We start from the raw sequence: 18,793 nt of genomic DNA, 5'->3' as shown, positions 1-18,793 counted from the left end.
TATCAAGGGTAATTACTAATTTTATTAATATTTGAAAACGTAATTCATGCAATGAAAATTATTAGTAACCTTGTCAAGTATAATGGCCATCTTTTATACCGAACAGTGTGCAGGAATAAAATCATGTGGCAGTTAATTTGTGACACATTTGTCTTTATCCCATTAACATTTTGAAAACTGTTCACGACACCTCACATACAAACCCACATGGAAACATTGAAGTATCGTGGCAGCAAGATTACTCTGTGACTGCACGTTTACAGCGTTCAGGTTCACGTAATCAGAAATTACCAATTTGTAAATTGAACAGTCCACATAAGTGGTTGCAAAAATCATCCCCCCCCCCATCGGGTGTAAAACATCTACGCCCGTGTCCCTAAGAGTACTTTCTAAAGTTAATATTTTCACAGGTCATGTACATCTCACTTAATGTATCATAAATTAAAAATACGACACCTTGAAAACATCAGCGCTTTCAAAGTGGGAGCATTTCTTCTCCATGCGTTAACTACAAATGATCTTTTTGTTTTGTTTCTGTCTGTCTGTGACCTTTGTCGAAGTTTCGATCTTATATATTTGGAAGAGCCAAGTGCGTTTCTGTCTCAAAGATCTACGAAGGTCTGTTTGTAGTTGACCTCTTTACAAGACCAAGTTCATATATTTTTATCTATTGTCTGTTGTCATTATGATGCTGACTTATTTTGTTTGTTGTGTTCTTGTATCTTGTGCTTTATGTTTTGTACAGCTCCTGAACTGTTGTATTATGTATGGGAATAAAAGTATGTTGTTTAGTGATGTTTATGGTTAATGTTATGAAATCTTCTTGTTTGGATTCATGATGGGGAAACAACATGGTTTGTTCAAAGACAAACAAACACGGCCTTTTTATAACAGAAGTTTGAAGTTACTTTAGTGACTTTTAGCGATGTTAAAATTTTGTAATCTTTGTATAAGAGTATATTCCACAATTCTTTAGTCATAGTTTTTAATCTTATGTTACATTTTGGTTGAAAATATTCAAACTAGTCAAGTCGGTTAATAGCGAGTATCAAGCTGACGTGAGATTGATCTATGTTACTGAGTGACGGTGTGGTACAAACATTGCAACTAAACGAGTTTAATTAATTGATGGTTTAAATTTGTAACTATTACTAGCAATACAAAAGTAAAATCATTTATAAGGAGAAAGAAAGTATAAGACAATTTAACCTATTGCCATTGTTTTCATTTCAGAACCCATAACAGTGAAGATGTGCATAGTTTCGTTTTCATTAGCGACAGTGGGAATACCACTTTTAATATGTTTATTATGGTAAGTATAATATTTCTGTTGGTTAGATTTGTTTATTTTTAGGTACAGAGCCATCCAATGGGATCGAACTCCTAATCGTAGTGCTATTAATCTTGAAGTTTACAGCTAATTGATTGGAAGAAGTAATAGTTTAGAAATACTTCAATGTATCTGACGTTTATTATCACGAACTTTAAAGTGATTTCGAATACTGAAAAATTTCCAATGATACTTACGATTTTCATACTATTTAAATATATCTAACATGTAAACAATTTACGACTCAGGAGTTGTAGAATTAGCAAATAAATTCGAATATTTAACTAGTACCTACACTAGGCAAAATAATTTAGATTAAACTGTTATTTATCAGTGTTGATTAGATTTACTAAATGACTAGTTAATTCATTTAGTATAGAATTGATATTTTCGTATTTATTTCTTTTCCCCTTACCTGAATCTAGGATCTAATTTAAATTTGTCTTCGAATAACGAAAATTTGTGATGTTGATCAAAAGAAATAAGAATGCTATCATAAAACATGTTAGGTAGCTGGTGTACTAATATACCACTGTCAACATATAATGAAGTTAACGATTGACATGTTGCGGTAAAATTGCCCCTATTTGTCGCCGGTTTCATCTTACTTTTAATATAAAGGTGTACCTACTTATGTCTATAACTACAAACAGATTTAGCAAAATTAGTTCTTTTTCTTTTAGTATGATAATATGGAAACGGAGACAAACAAACCAGCAACAACAGAGAGACGCAACAATAAAAGATAATCCGGATATTTATGACGTGAGTGTTAACAACCATTTAGTTTAAGGTGCTGATAAGCAATATTTATGTTTCAAATTTATGCAATGAGCACAGAAATGTAGTTTTACTTTTGTTTATTTGTTGTGGAGCATAAGGCTACACTACACAATGGGCTATCTATGCTGTCTCCATTAGTGGTAACGAAACTCAGTTTGAACTTTATAAAGCTTCAGATTTACCACTGTGGTACTTAGTTTGAAAGAAAAATATGTTACTTTCTATGAAACTGATATTGTATTCTTTCATATTTTCTGAATGATGTTATTTGTTTTCGTACAACTCTGAACAACAGTTGGTCTGGAGTGTCCTGGTGATTATTGAGTTACATTCACGAGGTCGAATCCTTCCATCGAACATGACTTTTGTTACTGCCTTGTGGTCATTATACTATAACGATCAATTTCACTATCTGTTAGTCAAGAGTAACCCATGTCTAGTTTTGGAATATTACAGTAAGGGACGAATAGCAGTCATAACCCTAGTTTTGTACGAAATTCAACAACAACAACAAAACTAAAAAAAAAAAGAAATGTTTGTGCAATTCGTCCTTAATTGTGAATTGGTATACTACAAAGAAGTAGCTGGCTAGCACCACTCACTACAAACACTTGAAGTACGATAATCGAATTTTGGTATTTCACCGTCACTCTTATAACGCACTCACAGCCCGAAAGTTTAGAGAGTAAATTCACAGCAACGGTATTCGATCTATGAATTCATTCTAACTGAAAACATAGTAATATCCTAGATATACACCTAACTAAGCAGTAAATCTACTGACATATCACCTGTAGAGTGAATCCCAGAAAATACGTACTTTATAATTGTTGTACTAACACTGAAATATATGTTTATAGATATTGAATTTCTATTCAAATTTGAATATACAATTTTAAAACTGTTGTGATCGAATGTTAAGCCATTCTTTTGAGGGATTTTCAAATTTGACACTGTGACCTTAAGGAATTAGTTCATCAAAGTACATATCTATTATATTTTGGTAATAAGCAAAGGAGACAAATTTGTTTTCCAGTCTCAGATATATTAACTTTAACTCAGTTTCAGGATGGTAGCTCGGGTTTCTATTATGTCAGTTCTGCATTAAAAGTTCTGATGGACCCGATGATTAACGGGTCAGCTTTAAATTGGAGTTGAACGTAAATTAATATTGATAAATCTCGTTAGCACTGAAAATAATTTAGCATTAATAAGAGCTGTTCTTTATTTTGATATTCATTGACGCCTCCTTAAATTCTGAAAATGACAAAATAATTACATTTATATCAAGGACAGATTAATATTTACATTAAATATTGCTATGAGAAAATATAAAAATCACACACCTGATTTCTTAAAATGAAATAAGTTTAATGTATTCGTGAAATTAATATTAATGTATTTGGGTTACATTATAATCAATGTTTCTTCTCCTACCTAAAGATTTTAATTATTTTTAAATATTGTTTTAAAATAAATACTAATATATCTAATAAAACAACAGATCGTCTGACTTCTTTTATTAATTTCTTCTATTGGTATTTCGACATTAACGGTCACTATTCAGGAAATAGTAATACTGATAATCTATACAACAACAAGATGTTGTTCTAATGATTCTTTCCTTGTAATTATAATAGAAATAAAATTTATTTGTTAATTTCATAATTTTACTTACTTTTTTTTTCTATATAAGTCTTATTATCTGTTTTCACAATTTTACAACTTCTACTGTCTTTACGAATCCAGTTTCTTCTGCCCTCTTAGAACTGGGGATTGAAAGTGGTACCAAAACTTTGATTAAGTGATTTAGTTTTACGAGGTGAGCACAAAGATACAAAAGTGGTTCTCTCTGCTTTGCTCTCCACACATATATTAAAACCAGGTATTTAACATTGTAAGACATACTGCTGTACCACTGTGGTCGCGCAAAAAATAAATTATAAATTTTTTTCGAAAAAATAATTTTTTATCTCTTATATTACATTCCGAGAAAATGAAAACATGAAATATACCTCTTTTAGGGCTTACCAGATGGGTTAAGACAATCGATTCGTAACCTGAGGGTCATGGGTTCGAATTCCCGTCGCACCAAACATGCTCGCGTTTTCAAACGTGGGAGCGTTGTTATGTGACAGTCAATCCCACTATTCGTTGTTAAAAGAGTTGGTGGTGGGTGGTGATGACTAGCTACCTTCCCTCTAGTCTTACACTGTTAATTTAGGGACGGCTAGCGAAGATAGCCCTCGTGTTGCTTTGCGCGAAATAAATAAAAACAACAAACAATCTTTTATGACTAAATTACATTATTAAAAGATATCAATATATTTACATAAATTACATGTTAGATTTCCCGAAAAAGTCCACTATATGCCAGTAAACAGTTTCTGAGCGTATCTTGGAAATATTTAGAGTTCTAAAAAGAAAACTACATTTTCATGTGTTCCTTTTTTGAGAACGTAGTGTAAATGAGAAAAAGAATGTCTTTCGCAAAAATTTTTGCAAATTTTTTTGGCACTATTATAATTATCTTGTAGAAAAATGTGGTTGTACAAAACCGGTAGTAACTGTGAAACCGTGAAAAAATTTACTGACAATTAGAGAAAAGAAAAAGCAAGTAAAACTTTGTAATTATAAAATAAATAAGTTCCATTTCTGTTATAATTATGAGGAATAGAATGGTGAAGATAATATTTAAAAGAGAAAGTATGATGACTAATTTTAGTTAGTTTTGAACATTTGTATGGTATTAAATTTATACATGGAGTTTATTGTGTATCTGAATCTTTTGAAAAGCATACGTATTTATTTAGATTATTCATATGTAGTTGAAAGGTAATATTTTTCTCTGAAAGGTTCTCAGTAAAACTATTTTCTGAACAGAAACTTTTGAAGTTAAAAAACCGGAAGAATAAATTAATAAAAGAAGCGGCATATCCCTGGATTTACAACGTCAGAAACCTAGTTTCAATATTCGTGATGGACAAAGCGCAAAGCGCTCATTGTGTAGCTTTAGCTTAAATTCAAACAAACAATTTTTTGGTTAAATTTATATATATATATGCATTTGTTTCACTTGGATACAACAAAACCAACGACTTCGAACCACACCAAAAGCCTCGAAGATTCCGAGAAAATATCCGAAGAAAAAGGTAAAATATCTCTATTTTTCGACTGTCTATTGTTAAAATTATTAGGTTTTAGTCAGAACTTTTCTGAAATATTTATTTTATATGTGACAAAATCTCTTCTTCCTCCTCCTCTTCACTAATTTACACCAGTTGAAATATTGGAATACAAGCAATCAAAGTATAGAAGTAAAACTTCACCAAAATAAAACAGAAATGTTTCACAAACAATTTCTATCAAAAAACGGAGAAAAGGAATTGGGAAAGAGAACAATTTATATGAATTCACTACCTTCAACGCATAAACTTCCATTTTCCACAACTGAACTTTGTGTTCGACAATATGCATTCAGAATATTAATATGATAAAAGCGACTAATCAGTTAATCAAATAGAATTAGTCAATACACATCCTGAACTTTTTTCTTATCAAAGCAAAGACAGACCATATGAGCCCAGTGTTTTAAGCCAGAGTTATGCAGGACCATCAAAGTTTCTTAGGCCTTAAAAACTAACACGTCTTATATTCAGTATATCTTACCAGCTTCTTACCACATCAAATGTAATTAAAAAGGATCAAAATGTAGAGAGCAAAACACATTTCTTATAGCCCAGAAATATATTGAAGACAAAAGAAAATCTTGCTCAGGGACTTGTCGCGCTCTAGCAGACATCTTTCTTTAGAAGAGTTGGAACAAAACCAAAATCGTTTTGACTATATTTTAAGTGAGCATGAGTTATCATACATTTTAATGGAGTACCAAATAATCTGTTAACTGGTATAGACTACACTCAGATAAAATAAGACAAAAATCGAATCTAACATTACAGCCAATCAATGCCGTAAACTCAATTCATCACCAATTTAGAGCATCATTATCGCGAAAAGTTGGATGAAAGAAAAGTAAAAATCATAAGACAACCAATTTGCATGACCCTTTTACCAAATGAACATCTCAAATAACTTTCGGATTACAAACCACAATTGCGTGCTTCTGATGATCACTCAAAGCTAAGCACCAAAATAGGGGATGAGACACCATGCTGAGTTATTACACTTCTAATATTTATAAACAAAAAAGTGTGAGAAGTCTTGACACATTCTTGGAAATAAATATTATTATTTTTTCTACATACCTGATGTCCTGTTAAACGATATTTTAGATCATGTTTTGTCTGTACTTTACAATTTCTTCGATGTCAACATTCAAATTTATAAATTTAAACTTTTTGTTTTAATTGTATATATCCTTTAACATTAACGAAAATTTACTTTATCTTATTCGTCGATTGAAATATAGGATAAAATATTTTGCTGATATTAAACACATAAAATTAAATAATAATTAAACTTGGAACATAAGGCAGAAGTACACATTCCTTTTGATACTTATGTGAAGAAGCACATTAGGCTGGTATAACAAGTTGGCAAACAACGATTTATACATACAATGAAGTGATGTACATGTTTCCACAGAATATTGGTCTGTCTTCTTCAAATATGGTCTTTAACTCAGCAGTATATGGTTTAAGCAGTTTAATTCAGTTTCTAAGTCGTTTTTGCAAGTACATAATTGTAATAAAATGCAGTAGTGAGTTAGTGAATGTAGGGTTTCCCCCAAACCAAAATGTAATTGTTCATTTTACATCCTGTATACATATATATATATATATATATATATGCTTGTGTTTGTATAAAATGAAATAATTCGTAAAGATATTAGTTAGAAACTTTTTAGAAGGCAAGTTTATAAAGAAAACATCTGTATAATATTTTTTCTTCAGGTGTAATACTATCACAGAAGATCAAGCACGTGGGAACCACTGAACAATGTCAAAAAGGTAACGTCTTCTGTGACGAACAACAACAGTCAGCTCCTCCAGAAGTGACCAAAACGTATGTATTTTGTAGTAAATCCTAACTCTTAGCTTTACTGATTGTCAGGGTCTTCTAGTCACAGTCTATGGGACGCAGATTTGAACTCTCGTCACACCGAACATCCTCATCCTTTTTGCCGTGAAGGGTGTAAATGTATTATGACGTATTCATTATTTGTAATAATTGCTTTTATTCCAGCGACCTGTGCAAAGAATCGAAGTCACCGAAAACGTCACTGAAAAAGCGACTTCAGGTCTTTGCAAGATCCACCAGAAATTCCATCAAAGGCATCTTCTGCAGGGAAGATGCCAACAGACCAAACAAGAAAGAAAGACGGAAAAATCCGCGAAGGTCGAGAAAATCATGTTGTTTTCCCACGTGCTTCGGAAGAGAAAAAGGAAGTTCTATCGACGAGAATGACTCTGTGTGTCACTACTTGTCGTAAGTACGAGGATTTAAATGGGATACCAAATTTTCATACTGCATATACTGAACGCAAACTATTGAATTACAAGAAACAAGTTGTGATAAATAAATTGTAACTGTAAAAATTTTGTTCAGGCCATGGCCTGACTGGCCTTATCGCTTCTTAGGATTCTCTTAGAAACATACATTTTTGACTATACATATATGCATATGCTGGACTGTCTTAGTAGAAGAGATTAGAATAAATTAATGTTTCAGTTTAACTTCAGTGAAGATCTATTTTAAAGAAGCGTGTTTTTTTTTTCAGATATGAAAAATACAGTAGTTTTGACATCACTTTGGATGATCTTTGATTATTAACTTAATATTCATTCCATAGCAAAGCTTAAATTGTATGGAGTTTGTATATTATGAATATTAGTGTAACTTCTTTTAACAACCATGTCGTGTTTTTCATGTTTGTTACTATCGTCCACTTGACATAACAGTAATTGAATGTTTTAACTTTTTCATCCATGTTAATATAAAAGGAAAATATCAACCTGTACATTAACTTATTTATTCACATGACGTATTACACCACATTTCAGTCACTCTACGTCTGAGGAATCTGAAAACAATTCCCTACCTCTTTCCGACTACACGTGTGGTCGATTCGTTCAGTTTCTCTCGGATGGAACACGTGTTGTGGAAGTAACAAAACCTCCACATAAGCCCTACGGATTTTTTACCGCTCGGAGAAAGGTCGGAAACAGCAAAGGTAAGCATCCTCTTGTTTGTACCAGAATATCGTTTCTTTTATTATTACTATTTCCACAAAGGAGGTCCTAGAGGTATTACCAGTTGTTATCATTTGCACCGCCGTACAGTTGTTTTCTTCTCTGTTTGTTTCTCAGTCTGAAGGCACTAAAATTATGTCATGGTCCAGCATGGCCAGGCGTGTTAAGGCGTGCGACTTGTAACCTGATGGTCACGGGTTCGAATCCCCGTCGCACCAAACATGCTCGCCCTTTCAGCGGTGGGGACGTTATAATGTGACGGTAAATCCCACTATTCGTTGGTAAAAGAGTAGCCCAAGAGTTGGCAGTGGGTGGTGATGACTAGCTGCTATCTTACACTACTAAATTAGAGACTGCTAGTGCTGATAGCCCTCGAGTAGCTTTGCACGAAATTAATAAAAAATAAACAAACGATGATGTAATATGAATGAGACTTAACATTATGATTTGTATTGCCGTGATATTAGTAAAACGTGCACATACCATGAATCATGAGAATAATTATGCACTCTATAACATGCATTATGACACGTGAACTTGAAAAACAAGAAATAAAAATATTTGTTACTCTTCATTTTGTTTTTATCTACCCTTGAAACAAAACACATTAGAGGACCCTTCAGTAAGCATCAATTTTTTGAATATATTTCATCGGTGCAAATCTAACCAAAAATGAAAGGATTATTTGTTATTTTCAGGTTAATTCATTGTAGGGGAAACAATATTGTCCTGACAATTATCATGACATAAACTTAAATAAAATAAAGTAACCGTTAATTTGAAAATAGAATTACAACAATTTTAACTGATGATGGTACCATGTTAAAGGTTCAAACGATGTAGTTATTAAAAGTGAGGATTTACTTCATGTCGAAGTTGTTGTTATTGTATTTTGAAATAAATTATGTGGTCGAGCAAATTCATAACTAAATATCAAGACGAAGCTTGTTTCAGCGCAACATAATATTTTATCAATTAGTTATTTTTTTTATTTCAGGAGAAAGTAAAAATCACCTGTATTAACTGATTTTGAAATGATATATAGATTAAATGTTTTATATCGTGACTGAAACGATCTCATCTGAACTTTTTACAATTTACCTTTACCAGTTGTTCCTTTTGGGATAAAGGAAGAAGGTTTCAAAATAATGTTTGGAAAATAGCTATGGTGGACATAGCGCAGATAACTGATAACGTAGATGGGAGTTATTCACGGAATTACACTCACCAACAACTGCTGCACCCAAGAATGGCATCGGTGTGCTTGTGGACTCAAGTTTGGGTTTTGATATTCGTGACGGGTCGAGCACAGATAACCCATTGTGCATCTGTTCTTTAATCCAAATAAACAATCCAACTCTTAAAACGTTATTTTCTAACCGAATAAGTGTGATTTGACTTTCATTCTCAAAGCATACCCACAGCCTTAAAGATTGAAGTATCTTCTTATGGCGGTGAGATATGAACTTTTATACACGCGGGTCCACTTTCCTTTTCTGCTAACTCTAAGGTCAAGCCCTGTCCACTTAGCACTTTCAACAGGAAAAAAACATAAAATTATTCGATATGACCTTGTGTATTGCCTCTCTTCAGTAGTTAAAAGCCTGAAAAAATGTCTGTAATTTGAGATATAAGTCAGGGAAAAAGGATGCGAAATTGAGCATGGTTAATAATGACCCATTTGCTCCAGGACACGTTGTAATACTAACAGTTATACAACAAACCTCATTAAAAGAAATGGGATAATTACGCCTATATAATTGTAATTCGCTGTTTCGCATGTTTTTAATTTATTTGATGTTGCTTTAAGCCACAATGAGTTATTACTTGTTTTTCTGCCAAAAATAGTTGAATAAATTTCAGTATAACTGATATATGATTAATATATTAAAAACATTGAGTTGTTAGTTTGGGAAATCCTTACCTGTAGAAAAAACGCAATCTAATTTTTCATGTGTTTCGACAAGCATAGTCGAACAAATCAAATTAGATATTAGTGGATGAATTTTAGTTGGGCAGGTAAAATGCAATAACAATGCAAATTCACTTTAAATATTTCACTATTCATATATATATGTATCGTTTTGTTGGTTTCAGGAACATTTGTAACCCGGATGAGAGATTGTGAATCATCGATTTTTCTCTCTGGGCTTCTCGACGTAGGCGATGAGATTATAGAGGTTGACAAGATAAATGTAAAAGAAAAAGACATCGACGAGGTAGACCACCTAATAATGAAGAAAAACAAAGTACTGTTGAAAATACTACCTCGATCAAAATAACAACTAACAATACAGAAATTGATGATATTTCATGATATTGATAAGGTCGTTCCCATTCAAACTATACTTATAATAATATTATAAATACTCACATGTAATATTTTTGTTTTCCATAATTAAAACTCATATCCCGTTTATTTTCTCTTTTTATATAATTTACAAATATTTTCCCACAACTGATGTAAAACTAATGGGTCTACATTCAATGAGACAATTTGTATTACCTCTCTTGAAAAGAGAATATACCTTAGCTAACTTCCAATCCTCTGTTTTTTGACAACTGTTTAAGAACTGATAAAAAATAGTAGTAAATGTCCCACCTATCCAATCTTTAACCTCCCTCAAAACCATTAGGGAAATGTTATCTGACTTAGGAGTCTTATCATTTCTTTAATCTTCTAATGTTTTTCTTAACCAGTTCAAAATTAATTCAGTAAAATAGTTCAAACTCGTTTACATTAATCAATTGTTCAAAACGTAGAATACTGCTTAAATATTCGTAAATAAAAATCGAAGAAAAACAAATTTTAGTAACCCAGCCATCTCATAATCACGATATACTAAGCTTTCTATATCACCCTTGAAGGGCCCGAACTAACAGCATTCTTACATTTTGTTTACTCTTTATGTACGTAAAGAAATCTTTACTGTTAATTTTTAAATTTCCAGCCAGTATTTTATCACACATCCTTTCCGATGTTCTAATTTCGTGTTTCACGATTTTTTTATCTTCTATAATCCTGTGAAACTCTTGTCATACAAGTCAATTTATTATGCTTTTCTTCGAGTTTATCTCTTAAACCCTTTCTGAGCCAACTTGTTCTCTTTTTTTTACCTCCGGCTACCCCTTTCTTTTTCTGAGGAATATATTTAACATGAATGTTGAAAAATTATCTTTAAAAATATTCCACATTTGAGCAGTGTCGCCACATAACTTACATAACCAATTAACAACAGATAATTCTTGTTGCATCCTCTCAAAACAGTTTTTTGAAACTTGTAACCAAAATATCTTTATCATTTATCTCCATTTGTACCAAAACATTAAACCTAATAAACCAATTATCATTTGCATCGAGATGTTCTCTAGCTCCAACACTCTTGATCATTTCCATATTTGAAATTAACAATAAATGTAAAATAGCATTGTTTCTGATAGGTTCCTTGACTATTTGGTAAATAAAGTAATCCTGAAAAGATTACAAAACATTTGTCTTCATGGTTTGACCCTAGCAGTTCCCAATATATATGCCTAAAATTAGAATCGTCCAAAATTATTACTTCATTAACAATTTATATCTTAATCGCATTGTAGAGATTCTCAATTATTACATCAGCATCATTTGGTGATCTGTAAGAAATTCCCACTAAATAGCTTTTCCCTTTTTATCCACTGATACAGACCGTAATGGATTTAATCTTCATACTATTATCTTAAGTATTTTCAATTACAACAGGATGTAACCTACATTGTGCATATACAGTCACTCTTCTCCTACCTCTTTAATACTCCATCCCTAATAAATAGCCAAAAAACCCTCTACTTCAAAACAACCTCTATATCAAAATCATCTAGGGTTAGTCGTGTTTCGAATATTTTCATTATATAAAAATCGCCCATTCCTACCAGTACTCTAAGTTATCTTTTTTCATTTCTTATACGTCTAGTATAACAATAATAACGATTAAACTTATCCTTATAACTCCTTCTATGCTATTACATATCTAAAACATTTATTTGCCTCTTATTTGTTTTGCATTTAGTTTTTCTGATCCTTAATATTGTTTAGATCTAATTAAAATCTTCTCTTACAGCTGAGTTAATAATCTTAGTAAGCAAGCCTGCCCCTACCCTATGTAAATGTAAATCATCCATTACAATAAATCTCCCTGTATCCGCTGAACTGATCCCATAAGTCAACTAGAATATCTGCTTATTCTTAAACCTAGCACTTAACCCTAGTGACATATTTATAGCTTCATCACTACAATTAATTTTTGGCAGTATCTATGATAAAACTAACTTATGGCATTTTTTGTTAAATGATTCTACAGCTAACTGCATCTCTGCAGGCTCTCTTTACATACTAACTAAACTAAACTAACGTGGCAAAGGTTCAGTTTAGAGAGAGAGAAATCAGAAGAGTTCTCCCCCCAACCGGGGTGTTCAGGAACGTTGTGGTTCCTCTTCGTCCCCTTTCGTGGATTGTTATTAAGATTAAGTGGTGTTTTTTTTTTATTTTAATAAATTAATTATTGTTATTATTTTGACTTTTTGGGTGGAGGATGTCTCTCTAAATGTTGTCTTGGGTGGAGGCAAAGGCAGCAGCGGAAAGAAAGGCCAGGGACCTGTCCCGAAAGGAAGAAGTTGAGCAGATGTGAATATAATTCAAATCCAGATCAAATCAAACGGCACAATTCAGGGTCTGGCAAAAGAGTTGCCTGGGCTGGGATCTAGAAATCCAATGCCTAAAGATTTTGATGTGGGGGGAAACGGGAGTGCCCCAAGAAAACCCACTTTCACAGGACAGGCGCCGAAAGTTTTGCCTGTCGTGTGCCCTGTATCTGAAAAAAAAAGGAATTCATGTTAATGAGATGGATTTTATTTATTTAGATTCTTTGTTGAGTGGATTGTGATTCTTGAAATATGTTGTAAGGTGATATGTATTTTGTTGGTGCACTTGATAATTTGTGTAGTGATGCCGTTAGTTTGTTTCTATTTTCTGCTTTTAGATAATATTTGAGAGAAAGTTCTGTTATTCTATCTCTTATAGTTGGTAAATTACTAATGTCCCAAGCAATGGGAGGGAAGCAGTGGGAAGAATGTCCCTAACAACGGGGGTAAGCAGTGTCGGAAATATCCCTAGCAACGGGGGTAAGCAGTGGGGGAACTTTACATAGCAATGGTAGTAAACAGTGGAAGAAATGTCCCTAGCAACGGGTAATAAACACAGGGGAAATGTCGATTGCAACTGGTGGTAAGAAGTTGAGGAAATGTCCCTAGCAATGTGGTAAACACTGGGGGAATACCCCTAGCAACTGGGGTAAGCACTGCGGGAAATGTCCCTAGCAATGGGGTAAACACTGGGGGAATGTCCCTAGCAACCGGGGTAATCAGTGTCAGATATGTCCCTAGCAAATGGGGTAAGCAGTTTGGGAAATGTCCTTAGCAACGGGGGCAAGCAGTGGCGGAAATGCCCTTAGCAACGGGGGCAAGCAGTGGCGGAAATGTCCCTAGCAACGCGGTGTAAGCAGTGTCGGAAATGTTTCTATTAACGGGGATAAGCAGTGTCCGAAATGACCCTAGCAACGGAGGTAAAAAGTAGGGTAAATCTTCCTGGCAACGGGAGTTGGCAGTGTCCAAAATGTCCCTAGATACGGGGGTTATCAATAGGTTTAATGTCCTTGTAAATCGGAGTAAGCAGTGGGGGAAATGTCTTTAGCAACGGGTGTAAGCAGAGGGAAAAATGTACCTAGCAACGATAGTAAAAAGTGGGTGAAATGTCCTTAACATCGGGGTTAAGCAGTGTCGGAAATGTTACCAGAAACTGGGGGTAAGCAGTGTCGGAAAAGCCCCTAGCAACGGGGTTAAAGAGTGGGGGAAATATCTTTAGCAACGGGGGTATGCAGTGGGGGAAATTTCCATAGCAATGGGGTTAAGAAGTGGGAAAAATTTCCCTAGCAACGGGGGTAAGCAGTGTCCGAAATGTCCCTAGCAACAAGGGGTAAGCAGTGGGGGAAATGTCCCTGACAACGAGGGAAGGAAATGGGGGAAATGTCCCTAGCATCGGGGGATAAGCAGTGAGGGAAATGCCCCTATCAATGGGAGGCAAGGAATGGGGTAAATGTCTTCAGCAACGAGGTGTAAGCAGTGGGGAAATCTCCTTAGCAACGAAGTGTAATCAGTAATCATCACTACGCTCCGCCAACTCTTGGGTTACTCTTTTACCAACAAATAGTAGGATTGACTGTGGGATTGACCGTAACATTATAACGCTCCCATGGCTGAAAGGGCGAGTATGTTTGGTACGACCAGGATTCGAACCCGCGGCACTAAGTTTTTGAATCAAACGCCGGGAACTTTTAGCGAGTGTGAGCTGAGATATAGGAGAGTTTTCTGCAAACTCTTGAGTTTATATGAATAGTGTAGGAAAAACTTATAACCCTTTCCCAGCGACAACCACCTTCACTTATCTGAACAAAGATAAATTACTATACTCACTTGGATAAAACTAATTACCCATACTGAAAAAAACAGCACCAGTTGAATGAGAAGAAAAAAGAAATGGATCCAACTAGGTCGACGAAAGTGTGGGTCGCCAAGAACAAAGCGATGCTGACCACTGAAATACAACCACGACTCTGGAAAACGAAGAAACATCCACAACGAGTGGCCTGAAAAACAAACAAAGAAGTCTACTTCGCTTGGTGGCCAAAAACTATGAATAATTTAGAATTTAGAAAAAATTCCCCATTAGTGGCACTTTGTAATATTACAAAAGCAAAATTAACATCTCTGGAATGTGATAAAGAAAACAATAAAAAGAATATAAAAGAATAACGAAAACCAGAAAGAAAAATAGTTAAGTAATTCAAGTGAAAATTCTGAAGATGAAGGTGAAGAAACTTCTCATACAGAGGTGGAGATAGTTCCTTCCTACACTAACAATAATACGAATGATGTTACTAACTTAAACAAAGCCTTGGATGTTGATAACGCAAAAACTAATGAAGAAGAAAAAATCTAGAACAAAGCGATGAACAAACAAATGAAAATGAAGAGTTTACTCTGGTAGTGTCGAAAAGAAAAAGTGGAAATTCATTACAAAATGAAACTACAAACCAAAAAATACACCAGTTAAAAGAAAACACCCAAATATTCTATTATTATTGAGGCGAGCCTGGCACATATAATCAACCGCAACAAGCAGCGGAAGTTACCAGATGTAAACCAGGTGTTGAAACAGCTTGTGTCAAGCGTTTTCCTTGAGGCGGTATCATTGTCCGAAGTCAAGGAACTGCTGACGTAAATAAACTACTTAAAGAATGGCCCAAGGACGCCTTCGCACCTGGGAACATGAATATATATTTACCAGGAACTAATCCACAACCTAAGGCAATAGTAATCCGTAGGGTGTACCACTCCATAACAAAACAGGATATTGAGCAAGCATTACATAAACTAAATATACCATACTCCTAAAGTGGAAAGAATTATCTCCAAGGTCACTAAGAAACCAACAAATTTAGAAAGAGTTTACATGGAACAACATTACAACATCTTGGAACTGATAAACAATGGTATCATTTTGTGGTACCAAAATTCCAAGTTGATCAGCTTAAAACACCAGCAGTAGAAATTACACAATATTATTGTATAATTGCCAACGATATGAACACGTTTCAGCGGCATGTCTAGCAACACCGAGGTGTTGCGGATGTGGCGGTAAACACCACATATCTGCATGTAAAAGAACAAGCTACACCAAAATGCTGTAACTCTGGGGAAACACAAACAGTAAATTACAAAGGGAACCTTCATGCGAAAACAGTATAACTGTTTCTCATTATTTCTGTACCAGTAATGTGATGTCCCTGCGAAAACAGAAATTAAGCTCTAAGCCAGAACCCTATAACCCATAATTCCTGGAGAATCTTTTAAAAGGCTCAAATCTATCACGGAATTAATAAGTTCATCTTGTATGAAAAGCTGTGGTTCATCAGATGCTTCAAGTTGAAAACACTCATTATTATTATTTCTATTGACATCAGATTCAGAATCAGATAACACTGTATCAAGAGTCTCTGGTGAAGTAGATACAGCTACATCAGGTCTTATTACAAAATGAAGATTGGATAAGAAATTTCTTTTTTTATTCCGAGTATTGCAGCCTTGCATGTTTTTGAGAAATCTTGTGATATTTTGTCATTGATTCTTCACAACAAACTAACGACAAATGTAACAGAATATATTTGAATCATTTACATGACCTTTTGCTGCAATAACGACAACAAATAATACTAAAAAGAAAAAAGTATCAAAGTGCACGCACAATCAGATACTATCCAGAAAGAGCCCAGCATGGCCAGGTGGGTTAAGAATTCGACTCGTAACGTAAGGGTCGATGGTTCTAATCCCTGTCGCACTAAAGATGCTCTCTTTTTTCGGCCGTGGGAGCGTTATAATGTGACCGTCAATCTCACTAGTCATTGATGAAAGAGTAGTCCAAGACTTGGCGGTGGGTGATGATGACTAGTTGCCTTCCCTTTAGTCCTACACTGTTAAATTAGGGACGAATAGCGCAGATAGCTTTCGAGAAGCTTTACGCGAAAATCAAAACAAACAAACCTGTTTCCTTGTTTCTCTCTAAGTTCAGCAGATTTTGTTAAATGTTTAACAGTTAACTGAAAAGCGAACTGCATTCTCTGTTAAAACTCAGTCTTGTAATCACTACATAATAAATACTTTAGAGGTCATTATCTCTTTCTTAGGCAGCAGTACATATCTACCATGTAGTTGAAAGAACGGACTTTCGAAAGTAGACTCATTTTCAGCACATACGTAATAAATGAAAAAGCTCTGTCCAAGTATTCTGATCTTTCTCACAGTATTGAGACATCGTATCCAACAAAGTTCTGTTGAATCTTTCTACTAATACGGTTGGAGTTGGATGAAAAGCAGTTGTTTCAGTTCTTTTTTTTTGTTTTTTTGGCAATTAACAAATGAGAAATATCTTTTATTAACTTGGAAACAAAGTTACTTTCTATATCCGACATTAAATACTGGAGTACAACGTGTCCAGCTACAATGTTATTTTAAAATACTTTAACAATCGTATTCGCTTTTTTATCAGACACACAAGTTATTTATTTACTCATCTTTATTTTGTTCACTAATCACATGATTTTAATTACTTCTAATTCATCCTCATTTTCGGTTCTAATTTTGTTAGACTATTCTCATCAGTTTCAGCGACTCTACACTTATGTTACATGGAGCATTCACATTAGAATGTTTTCTACCCGTTATATGAATTATTTCAAAATCATAATCTTGGAGTACTAATGACCAACATGGCTAACATAGAGGAAAAGTTCATTAATGTTATTAGTCATCCTAATGGTACATGACATGTGATGATAGTAAATTTCCTACCATACAGATAACAACAAAAAGTTTTCATTCAATACACTACGGCTAAACATTCTTGTTCTGAGACCGAGTAATTTACTTCAGCTTTTCGTAAATGTCTACTGTAATAAGTTAAAGGATGTTCTTTTTTGTTTTCATTTAATTATGGCAACACTGCATTTATAGCATAACCTGAAATATATATGTTTAAGATAATTTATTTACTAACGCCTGAGTAACTAAAAAATGAATAACTTAAAATGAGTGATTTTAATGCAGCGTGTCCTAATTTCACGAAAGCTTTTTGTTTTTTATCTGCCCAAATAACTTTTCTTTCTTTCTTAGTAAGCTCAGTCAGAGGTTTGCCAACAATTCAAAATGTGGTGTAAACCTACTACAAAATCCTATATATCCTAGAAAAGCAGGAATATCTAACTTTTTAGTTCAGGTTTAATACTGTTTTCATTGTCATATGTCTTAGATATTCTATTTCATTTATCAATAACTGACATTTCTTTAGTTTCCTGTATATTACGTAACAGATAAATGTCTTCAACTGTTACAATAATCAATCACTTTTTAAATTCTTCCCCAAACTTTAATTTTCCGTTCTTCTGAGGACCTTATGCAACCGGGGATACATAATGACTGATAATGCCCTCTGTTACCGCTTGTTCAAACATGTTTCACACTTCTCTATCTCTGGCATTTTATGAGGTTTTCTGCTATAGGTTTATTTTCATTTAACACTATTATGTGACAAACTTGATTTTCACGACCAGGGTCACATCTCCTACAAATATTCTTCTGGTTACGTTATTACGCTTTCTTTATGTTTTCTTTCACATTTCCTAAGAAATAAATAATAATTTATTTTACTCTGTCGTGTCTGGTGTTTACTATTTCTCACATGATGCTGTGCTACTGCATCTAATGTTTCACAATTAGTAGCCTTGTCTACTACTGCGTGGTTAGGAAATATTACTTTACCTTTCACATTTTCTTTTATGAAACATTCATTAGTTATTACAACAATATTGCTATATTAATTAAT

At 33.8% G+C, this 18,793-nt stretch overlaps 1 protein-coding gene across 1 annotated transcript; it reads left to right on the top strand.

The window, feature by feature from the left end:
- Positions 1–6,583: 6,583 nt before the first annotated feature.
- On the top strand, positions 6,584–11,451 carry LOC143243385 (uncharacterized). The gene is made up of 3 exons (XM_076487250.1): positions 6,584–7,561; positions 8,137–8,306; positions 10,423–11,451. The coding sequence occupies exons 1-3, from the start codon at positions 7,272–7,274 to the stop codon at positions 10,605–10,607; spliced, it is 645 nt and encodes a 214-aa protein (XP_076343365.1). The 5' UTR covers positions 6,584–7,271; the 3' UTR covers positions 10,608–11,451.
- The last annotated feature ends 7,342 nt before the right edge of the window (positions 11,452–18,793 follow it).

Source organism: Tachypleus tridentatus, unplaced genomic scaffold (assembly GCF_004210375.1).
Source record: "Tachypleus tridentatus isolate NWPU-2018 unplaced genomic scaffold, ASM421037v1 Hic_cluster_2, whole genome shotgun sequence".
NCBI lineage: Eukaryota > Metazoa > Arthropoda > Merostomata > Xiphosura > Limulidae > Tachypleus > Tachypleus tridentatus.
Note: the sequence above shows the minus strand (reverse complement) of the source record. Positions and strands in the feature narration are given on the sequence as shown.